This window comes from Bos grunniens, chromosome 18, assembly GCF_055505025.1.
Source record: "Bos grunniens cultivar Pamir isolate PY7600 chromosome 18, Bosgru_T2T1.0, whole genome shotgun sequence".
Classification (NCBI taxonomy): Eukaryota; Metazoa; Chordata; class Mammalia; order Artiodactyla; family Bovidae; genus Bos; species Bos grunniens.
Window position 1 is genome coordinate 62,583,851 of NC_141182.1, and position 10,297 is coordinate 62,594,147.

Consider the following 10,297-nt stretch of genomic DNA (forward strand, 5'->3'; position numbering starts at 1 on the left):
TGCTTGTAACAACGTTTTAATAAAATAAAATAAAAAGTTCAAGTGCTTCCAACCCCCCAACATATCCCATTCTGGTGTGGGGGAGGGGAGAGACCCCCCACACCCCAGTAGCACCAGGGATAGCACCATGAGAAAGATGAGGTCGCACCCGGCCTCCCTGAGACCCACGGGGGTGGTGGGGACAAGCCCCTGGCCAACCCCCCTCATCCCCCACTCAGACAGTCACAGACTGAGAGCAAACTGACCCCTCCCCCACAGGGCAATGTCTAGGGAGGCCACCCAAGCCAGCCCCACCTCCCCCAGGCCTGCGGGGCGGCCCTGCCCCTATGGCTTTGCTCCCTGGGCAAAAGGTGGTGGGCAGGGAACAGCTCCTTCAGCCCTGGGCCTGGGCTGGGGTCGGGGGCGGCAGTGGGGGGTGGGGGGTGGGTGGGGGGCAGTGGCCAGGGCTCCCTGCCAGGGTGGGGGTGGCTCAGGGATCAGCAGTCACAAAGGATCAGGGGTCAGATCCCTGGGGGTGTCCAAGCCAACCTGCCCCCAGGTCAAAGCTGTGCTGGAATCGAAGGTCAACTCCTTCCCAGAGGTCCAAGAGCTCCTTCTAGAGGTGGCTCCCCGAGAAGCTGGGCAGGAGGGGACCAGGAAGGACATCCTGCTCTCCGGGCCCAGGCCTCCCTGTCCAGCCCGTCATGGCCCATCGCTGTTGACATCCAAGTCAATGGAGCCATGGCTGACCACCAGCCGCAGGCGCTTGGGTGGGGAGAAGGGGGTGAAGGCAAGGGCCTGCTTGGGGACAGGGACGGGACCTGGGGTCCCAGAGGGGGCAGGGTTGGCAGTGGCAGGCAGGGCTGGCACCACACGGCTCAGATCCACACGGACCACAGAAGGCAGCCCGTAGCGCCGGGCCCAGTGCCAGTCCTGCTGGGGGGCCCAGCAGGCGCGGGGGGCCTGAACCAAGGCCACCCGGGCCTCCGCCCGTAGGCGGCAGTGGGGGCCGCAGCCTCCCCACCGGTGCAGGGAGACGCGGGCAGCTGGGAGAACCGGAGGCGGCAGGGCTTGCCGGGGCTGCAGGCGCAGGCGTCGGCGTCTCCGGGGACGCACCCGGAGCTGGGGCTGAGGCAGCCAGTGGAGCCAGAGGGGTGAGGCATCAAGTCGGGCGCTGCAGGGCGGGGGGCGCAGGGGCTGGCAGGCGGCTGTGGAGGCCCGGGGGAGGGGAGAGGAAAGGGCAGCTGTGTGAGCAGGGCTCCCGCAAGGGCGCACAGTTCCTGCTCAGGCTGGCCGCCTCCGAGGCTCTTCCTGGTCGTCGGAGGGGACAGACCCAGGGAGTGACGTGGGAGGAGGGACGACAGGAAGAGGGCAAAGACAGGACAGGGGACGGGCCCGCGGACAGCGCCCACCCCGTGCTCACCGCAGAAGGGGTCCCGGCGCGGCGGGGGTGGGTGGGCACAGGACCGGGGCCCGTCCAGACCTTGCTGCAACCGCCGTTTGGTCTCCCGGAGCTCGTACTTGTCCAGAGGTCGGGGCGGCAGGGGCTCCCTGGGCCGCAGTCGGAAAGCGCCCTCCCCTCTCCTGGGGGTGGGAAGGCGGTGAGGAGGGAGGGCTGGGCCTCCGAGGACGCACTTCCGGCTCCCGGCCCCAAGGACCACGGCCCACCTTTCACAGGTGTAGCATTCACAGTGCTCATTCTTCTCACCGAAGAAGCCCTCGCCGTAGAAACAGGTCACCTCGTCCCCTGGCTCGATGTCCCGGAGCACCTTCACGCACGCTGCGTTTCCATCTGCAGGCACAAACTGGGGGCCAGAGGCTCAGCGCCCCACCCTGGGGTGGCCTGGCTCCCCGCCCCTACTGCCTGGCCTGGCCTGGGCCCCTGGCCTCACGGCCTGCCCCTGGGATGGGCAGGGGCCGCGCCCCGGGACGCGCCCTGCCCAGGGCCTGCACTCAGCACTGGCTCCCTGATCCCCCCCTGCTTTGCCGGCTCCCGCCCTCGCTGCAGGACGATGACCTAACCAGGCCTGGCAATGCACAGAAACCGCTCCCTCCGGCCCATCCCCTGGCTCCTCAATGGCCAGACCCGCAACGCCTGCTTCTGCCGTCTCCCCTTCTCCAGGCCCGGGTCCACCCCAGCCCCAGTCCCGGATCACCACCCCCCGTCATCTGCCTGCTCCTGCCTCTAGGTTTCTCCTCTGGGAGAGGCGGGACTCCCACCCACCCGCCTGTCCATCTGTCCACTGGTCTCTTCGTCCCAGGCTGACACACACACCTGGGAGTGGCCCTGGCCACCGGCCTGCCTGACGCCAGGACAGCTGGCCGGCGTCTCCTGAACAGGCAGTGCCAGGTGTCCACATTCCCTCCATGCCTAAGAACCCTCTGGAGCCGGCCCCTCAGGGCCTCCCTGCCCTGGGCTACCCACCAAGCCTCAGCCTGTACCCCACGGGAGCCGCCATGGGGTGACTGAGCTCACACACGAGGGGAGCCCCCGTGCCGTGGCCTCCCAGCCCTCCAGCCTGGCGCCCCATCTGAGATGCCCTAGCGTGCGCCCCTTCGCCCTCAACACCTGGGAAAACTCTCCTCCTCCTCCAGTGCCTGGCTCTGACTGGTACAGCCTCAGCTCTGCACCACGAGGGGGCTGGCACCCCCCTCACCAAGCCCTGCCTCCCCTCCCTCCTACCCACTGTCTGTGCTCCAAACCCCACAGGACACTGACACTCAGTGGCCTTCACAGCTGTGCCAGCAGGCAAGTTCTCATCCTTTCCCATCTGAGAAGAGAAACTTGGGCCCGGGCGGTGGAGCCAGGACTCCAACCTCTTCACGTGGGGGGCTCTGGAGGATGGCCAAGGCCAGGGAGGCCCACAATTGTAGGGCAGACGCCCAAGGCCTTACTGGGCGTCACCCTTCAACTCCCTCCCACGCACTCAGTCCTCCACACACACAGAGCAGGGGGGCCTCCCTCTGCCTCCCAGGGCCTCCTATCAGGAGGAGCCCTGGATCTCCAGGAGGGCAGGGCTCTCTCTGACCTCACCCCCGCGGCCTCCCCCGCCTCACCTCCTGCTATCATCACAGCTGCAGGGGCTTCTGCCTGGGAGGCCGGGCAACAGGCACAGAGGCATTTGGGGTCTGCCCACCACCACCCACCCCCTCAACCGGCCCCGCCCCCGGCCAAGGTTTGGAGAAGGGGCACTGCAGCCAGCAGGTGGCAGTGTGACTGGGTCCCAGTGTGACTCTACCAGAGCCCCCTCCTCACTCCGGGTACCGGCAAGGACGGGTGGGAAGCTGCACGGTGAGGTAGGGAGACCCCCGACAGTTTCTAGCTCTTCACTAACCCGAAAGCCCCTCCCCACGTGCCCCTTCCTCCCGGGATGTGGGGGCCTCCAGGTCTCACCTTGCAGTTGGGTTTGCAGTCTGGAGCCCGTTGTGGGGGTGCAGGGGAGAGAAGAGACTCGGGTCAGAGGAGCCAAAAAGCTGGGGCACGCCCCTCCGCCCCCGCCCCCACCCCCGCGTCGGCCCCTAGTCCCGCCCCTACCGTGGTTGATGAAGGCGGCAGGGCCGAGCCACAGCTGAGCGCTGCGCTTGCGGGTTGAGTACATGATGCTGAAGTCGTTCTCCCCGGCTCTCAGCAGCTCCTCGTCGGCCTCCCGCAGCTCCGCGATGCAGCCCACCAGCAGCTCCAGCTTCTCGTTCTTTTTCCTGCCAAGAAGCCGGCTCGCTGTGGATCAGTGAGTACCTCCCCAACCACCAGCGCTGGGGACAGGAGCCTCTCATCCCAGGCCTCCTGTGGGAAGAACTGATGCCGGCCAGCGCGCTCCACTGCCCAAACGTCTCTGAAAGTCACACTGTTGCCCTACACCCACATATGCCTGGCGTGCATCCTATCCTACTCTCGGCTCCTCTGGCGCCCACTGCCTCAGCTTCCCGCGGTCCAGTCCTGCCTGGAAGCCCCCCGCCACCCAGGCTCTTCACTAGACCCATCAGTCATTCTGTGGGTCTCAGCCTCGGCCTGGCTCCCAAGTACATTCTCAAAATTCCCAGGCAGGCTCAGGATGCACTGCGCAACTGTGGTCAGCCCTGTGAGCGCGCACCACTACCACCCCCCTTCTCACTAGACTGCAAGCAGAGGGCAGTGTTCTTCTTGCTCACTGTCCTGCCCTCGTACCCAGCAGTGACTGCTACTTGAGGAGGGGGGGGTCTGGTGGAGATGAGATAAAGGACAGCAGTGCACTCTTGGGCACAAGGTCAGTCCTTTCCCAGCAGCCCGGGGAAGCCTGGGTCGCTGGAGGGGGGTCTCATCTCCCAGAGGGCTGTGGTAGGCCAGGGGGGTCCTGGGGGCCAAGCCCCGCGTCCTTTCTCTCAACATCGACATCTTCGTGGCTCTGTCGCCGCAGTGCTGGGTCTCCTCCACAAGAGAGGGAGTGTCTTCTCCCAGCAGTCCCCGGGGAAAGATGCCTCCTGTAAGGCCTGGGCTGCGAGTCCTGCCCTCTTACCATGCGCGAGTTGACACAATCTTGGCTCCATTTGTCTCCATGGAATAACGGGTACAGGGCAAGATGGTGAAGCCACTTTCAGGCAGGAAGGCGCGGAGGTAGCGATAGATCTGGGGGAGGTGAGGGGGTGGGTGGGGTGAGGAGCTGGGGCAGGGTCGTCCTTGGCCCTCTCTCTCCTGGGTTCTAGTCCTGCTCTGCCACTGACTCACTGTGTGGCCTCAGGGAGCTCACTTCCCCTGTTGGGGCCTCAGTTTCCTCATCTGTCAAATGAAGAGGCTAGACTCCATCTCAGAGGGCCCCCCAGCGCGCCTGTCCTAGCAGTCTCTGAGCCTTGCTTCAGATGGTCCCAGTGGACAGGAAGTCAGGGAGTCCTGGGGGGCTGTGCGGAGGGTCTGCCCAACAGGGCGGAGGGCCCGGGACAGGTAGGGGAGATAGAACATGAGGGCCAAGGGGAGGAAAGGGGAGGGCTCCCTCACGTGGGTCTTGAGGGCAGCTTCCTGCCGTGGGCCCCGGCTCTGGAAGTAGTGGGCCATCCAGCCTCCCAGCGTCAGGGCCCGGTACGCAGCCTCCAGGTCCCGCTGCCTCAGGAAGGCCTCCAGAGCTGAGCGCAGGTGGTGCTGTCGTCGCAGGGGGGGCACGGGGCTGGGGGAGAGGGCATGCCTGGGTCCCAGGGCCTTGGCCTATTCCCTGTGGGCCTTCCCAGGCCCCACCCCCACCCCCACTGGGAGCTGAGAGGAGGATGGGGCAGAGGGGTGGTGGTGGCAGGGCAGGGGTCCCGAGATCCCTGGGTCCACCCTCCCCCGGGTCGCCTCACCTGACGTTCATCTTGTGGGTGCGGAAGCCGAGGTAGGGGTCCAGGACGAGGCTGGTGGCCAGGTCGTCATTCTCACACAGTTCTCTAGCGGTTACTCTGTCGGGCCCCATGGTGCCCTACGCACCATGCTGCCTCTGGTGGCGGCGGCAGGGGGTGGGGAAAGCGAGGCAGGGGGCGCAGCGCTGGGATCCCACGTGTGTGCTTGCCCTCTGCCACTTGTGAGTCCTGTGAGCCTGGGGCGGGCCCTTTGGCCTCCTCATCTATAAAGCAGGGAGAGAAGCAGTACTGACTTCGTAGGGCTCTCAGTGAAGGCGAAATGCAACAAGTGCTTCTGACACTGGGGAGACCCCCCAAGAAATGCCAGCCACCATCCTTAGTAGCTGCACCTCCGCAGCCTCCTGAGCGCAGACATAAACCACTTATGACAACTCCCCCCTCCTTGCCCACACACACACATTCACAGACTCCATGTGTGCACGCAGATTCCCTAGGACTCCCATATACACGTACACACACACACACACACACACACACGCGCGCGCGCGCGCGCGCGCGCACAGGCACGCAAAGGTCCCTACAGACCAGGGAAGGCTGAGTAATTGGCAGTCTGGGATAACCCTGAAGGCTTAGTCCTGCAGGAGGTGGGAGTCAGGGGGCCCCGAGCAGCAGCTCCTGCCCGGCCAGAACCGCTCGTTCCTCAGCCCACCCCCACTCTCCCGGCCTCGGCCGCCACCCCCCTCCCCAGCAGCCTCGGGAGCCCTCCTCGGAAGGCTCGGGGTGAAACCTCAGGCAGTCTGGAGGAGGAGGGGTGGTGAGGGGAGGGAAAGCCGAGGAAGGCTCCAGCACCTGCTCTCTCTCCAAGGATTCCGGGGGAGGGGCGCGGACAAAGCGGGGGGAGGGGGGAGAGAAAAGGAACGTGTGGAGAGGCAGAGGCCCAGAAAAAACACGGGAGAAGGACGGCGATTAGCAAAACGAAAACAAAACAAGCCTCCTAACCCCGACGGCGGAGGCCTGCCCGGCACCCACACCAGGGTGCTTCGGGGAGTCGACGGGGGACTGCGAGGAAGGGGCGCTGGAGAGAGGCCAGGAGCTACAGCGGCTGGGAAAGGGGGCAGAGACCCGAAGGCTGAGGAAAAATAAAGAGGGGGCGCTGCGGGACGGCGCTGGGACGGAACTGAAGCTGCAGAGGGGCGAGGGGGAAAAGGCAAAATGCGGACACCACAGGGAAGAAGCCAGGGGAGGGAGAAGGCCCGGGCTGCCCGCGGGGAGGCTTGGGGACGCAGCGAGGACCCCAGGAAAAGTCAGCAGGGAGACCAGGGGTCCCGCGAAAGCAAAGAAGGACCTGGAGGTCCAGGAAGGGTCCTGGGAAGGTAGAGGAGGGTGGTCCAGGGGTTCCACAACGGGGCTGGAGAAGCAAACGGGGCCAGGGGGAGAACTGGGGCTCCAGGAAGGAACCCTGAAGAGCCGCGAGGAGCGCGCCCGGGCTCCAGGGTAAGGCCTGGGTAGGCAGTGAGAACCCAGGTTAAAGGCCTGAGGTGCTGAGGAAAACTGGGGGGAGCAGACACGGGCCTGGGGAAGACCTGGGCTGGGGTGGTTTCCAGGGGCCTGGGCAGGCGGCGAGAGTGCAGGGGACGCGCCTGAGGGCCAAGGACGGGAGTGCAGAGTCAGAGGGCAAGCTGAGGGTCCAGGGAAGGGCCTGAAGCGCGAGAGCGGGGACTGGGGGAGGAAGCACAGGGAAGGGGCTGGGCACCGAGAGCAGCCTGAGGCTCGCCGAAGGGCCAGGAGACGTGGGCGCCTGGACATGAGGAGGGGCGGGAGGGCCGGGGAACAGACGGGGCTGGGGACGACCGGGAGCCAAGGCGGCGCGGGGCGGGGGCCGAGAAGGGGCTCAGAGGTCGGGCCCCGCGCCGCCCCTCACCCGCTTCTCCTCCTCCTCCTCCTCCTCAGGCGCCCGCGCCGCGGCTGCCACCACCTCCCACAGCCTCCTCCAGCTCTCGTCAGACCGGGTCGCCGCGCCTCCAGTTAGCCCCGCCGGGCCCTCCCCGCCACGGCCACTACGGCCTCCCATTGGCCAACATCTCCGCCACTCTTCAATTGCCGAGAAGCTTGCGCCGCCCCATTGGTCAGGCTCCGTTCTGCCCCGCCCCTATCGCCCCCCTCCGGTGCCCCTACAGAACCCCGCCACGCCCGCGCTGCCGTCAAAGCGCCGCCAACTGCACCTAGTGGCTGCCGGCCCTGTCCCTCCGCTGCTGCCATGGAGACGTATCCCCGCCCACGACCAGAAGTTGACTCCCTCATTGGCCGAAAGCGCTGTCGCTCCGGGAGAAACTCGGGTTTGCGTCGGGTTATTTGGGTACAAGAGGAAAGAGGGAGTGTTCCGTCGGCTACAGAGCCCGAGTGTGATTGGTTAGCCTTGGAGCGACTCATGCTTCCAATGGCTAAGGTCTCCGCCTATCACCGTTAGGGTAACACCCTCCCTGTTCTCTTTCTCTGGCGAAACCTTCGGCCACCAGAGGGAGAAAGCAGGAAAGCCACGGCGGACCAGGAAGGCGGGGTGAATGCGCGCGCACTTCTGTTCTCTCTTTCCATCCCCCCTACCCCCAACTCGGCTGGACCTGCGGTTGCTAAGGCGACAAAACTTTATTGACAACCCTGCCGGGTACAAAGGGCTTTTCCTTTCCTTCCCCGCTCTAGATCACCTTATCCACAATAACACTCTGGGTGAATCGGTCAGAAAGACGGAAGTGGGGGCTTTGGAGAAAGCCGTGACTCATGGGGCGCTCTCATGGGGCACCCCCCGACGCCCCCAATAGGGATCACCCTCCTGCTACAATCTTAGAGGCAAACATAATTAGCAATTCATCATAATTACGCTCAGAATAATAAGCCCCACATTTGGAGCAGGCGGTCTTTGTTTTGTTTACTGCTAAATATTCTGTGCTCTTGGAACAATGTGTAGCTTGGAATGGGTGCTTCGTTAATTTGTGCTGAAGGAATGAATGTATGAAGCTGGTTTCTGCAAACAGTCCTTCTGTGACTGTGGAGAAGTGGCTTGCCCTCTAAGGGCCTCAGGCTCATATCTATAAAATGAGAACCCCTCTTTGAGAGATCGTCCTGAACACCCTCCCCAGGGTCTTTCATCTGTGCTTCCAGGCCCTCACCCTCTGTTCTTACTGTCCCTTCCCCAACTAGGACTTAACCTCAGATCTGAGACACCCCCAACTTAGGCAAATCCACCCCCCCCCCCACCCCTTCGGCCAAGGATGGCTCAGACAGTAAAAGAATTCGCCTGCAATGCGGGAGACCTGGGTTCGATCCCTGGGTTGGGAAGATCCCCTGGAGGAAGGCATGGCAACCCACTCCAGTATTTTTGCCTATAGAATCCTCAGGGACAGAGGAGCCTGGCGGGCTACAGTCCATGGGGTCGCAAAGAGTCAGACACAACTGAGCGACTAAGCACTGCCTACAGCATCTTCACATAGGGGAGTGCTATACAGCAGTGAAAGTGGGTGATCCAGCACTCGGTATATCAGCTTGGAAAATCCCAAAGCATGCTGCTAGTTGCAGAAGTTTACAGAGTCGAATGCATACAGTTAAAGAAAAAAAAGAAACAGGAGTTGTGTGTGGACATGTAATAAAACGCAAACTTGCCTGGGTATGACATGGGGTGGGGGTGGGGGTGCCCTAGTGGCGACCCCTGGGGGAGAATGGAAGGAATGCAGTCAGGAAAGCTACTCAGGACATTCTTACCTTCAATTATTTTTTTCTAAGCTGGCAGGTGGAAGCTGTGAATTCACTATATTCCCTGTTTTTTTCTACATGTCAGAAATATTTCATAATGCAAATAAAATTTTGACCCACCAATGCCACTTCCAGGGTTTTATGCCTAAGAAATAATGGGAAAGTGTTAGAGTATTTAAAGATGTTTGTCTCAGCATTTGTTGAAAAAGCAAAAAAATAGGAAAAACCATAATGTCCAACTGTAGGAGATTGGTCTGACTGATTACAGCATACCCCTAAGATGCAAGAACAGCAGTACCTAATAGTTTACTGAGCTCTTAACACATGCCAGTCACTTTGCAAATAGTCCTATGCTTGTGAGCTAAGTCTCTTCAGTCGTGTCTGACTCTACGAGGGATGGGCTATTACCCCATTTTACAGATGAGCAGACTGAGGCTTTCCGAGGGGATGTAACTGACCATCAAATCATAGAGCTTGTACTCTCAGCCCCTATTGCTACCTTGCCCAGATAGGATCCAGCTTGTTCTCCACCCACAGATGACAAAAGAGACACCTTGGGAAAAGAATAAATCACTGACACACGCTACAACTTGGATGAGCCTTAAAAGCATCATACTGGGTAAAACGAACCAGACACAAAGTCACATATGGAGTGATTCGATTTCTATGAAATATCCAGAATAGACAGAAAGACAGAGAGACAGAAAGCAGATTCGGGGAATTCCCTGGCGGGCCAGTGGTTAGGACTCTGTGCTTCCCCTGCAGAGGGCACAGGTTCAATCCCCGGTTGGGGAACTAAGATCCCCAATGCCACATCGCAGCAAAACAAACAACCAAACAAAACCCCCAAACAGATCCATGATTGCCCCCCGCTGGGGAAGAGGAGAATGGGGAGGGACTGATATCAGATGCGGGGTTTCCCTTTTTGGATGAAGAAGTTCTGGAACTGGAGAGCAGTGATGGTTGCCAAGTGCCGTGCGTGTGCATAATGCCATTGAATTGCATACTTTCAAATAGCTAAAATGCGGCTTCTTGGGGGCCCAGGGGTTAAGACTCTGCCTTGTAATGCAGGGGACATCGGTTTGATCCCTGATCCGGGAAGATCCCACATGCTGCGGGGCAACTAAGCCCAAGCGTCACAATTACTAAGACTGCTCTGGAGTCTGAGAGCTGCAACTACGGAGCCCACGTGACGCAGCTATTGAAGCCTGCTCCTCTAGAGCCGGTGCTCCCCAACAGAAAAGTCACCACAGCGAGAAAATTGAGTGCT

General features: G+C 61.8%; 1 protein-coding gene across 4 annotated transcripts; it reads right to left on the reverse strand.

Moving 5' to 3' along the window:
• KMT5C (lysine methyltransferase 5C) lies at window positions 1-8,891 on the reverse strand. 4 transcript variants are annotated; one of them, XM_086354466.1, is made up of 9 exons: window positions 7,205-8,891; window positions 5,287-5,546; window positions 4,949-5,114; window positions 4,473-4,582; window positions 3,515-3,678; window positions 3,374-3,393; window positions 1,648-1,784; window positions 1,403-1,563; window positions 1-1,187 (listed from the first exon to the last, which is right to left on the reverse strand). In XM_086354466.1, exons 2-9 carry the CDS (start codon window positions 5,394-5,396, stop codon window positions 682-684), a joined length of 1,374 nt encoding a protein of 457 aa, XP_086210592.1. In that variant the 5' UTR covers window positions 5,397-5,546; window positions 7,205-8,891; the 3' UTR covers window positions 1-681. The 4 variants fall into 4 exon arrangements, with proteins under 4 accessions (XP_086210592.1, XP_086210595.1, XP_086210596.1 ...); XM_086354469.1 differs by having other exon boundaries at window positions 1,463-1,563; window positions 7,205-7,344; XM_086354470.1 differs by lacking the exon at window positions 4,949-5,114 and having other exon boundaries at window positions 7,205-7,344.
• Between the last annotated feature and the right edge of the window lie 1,406 nt (window positions 8,892-10,297).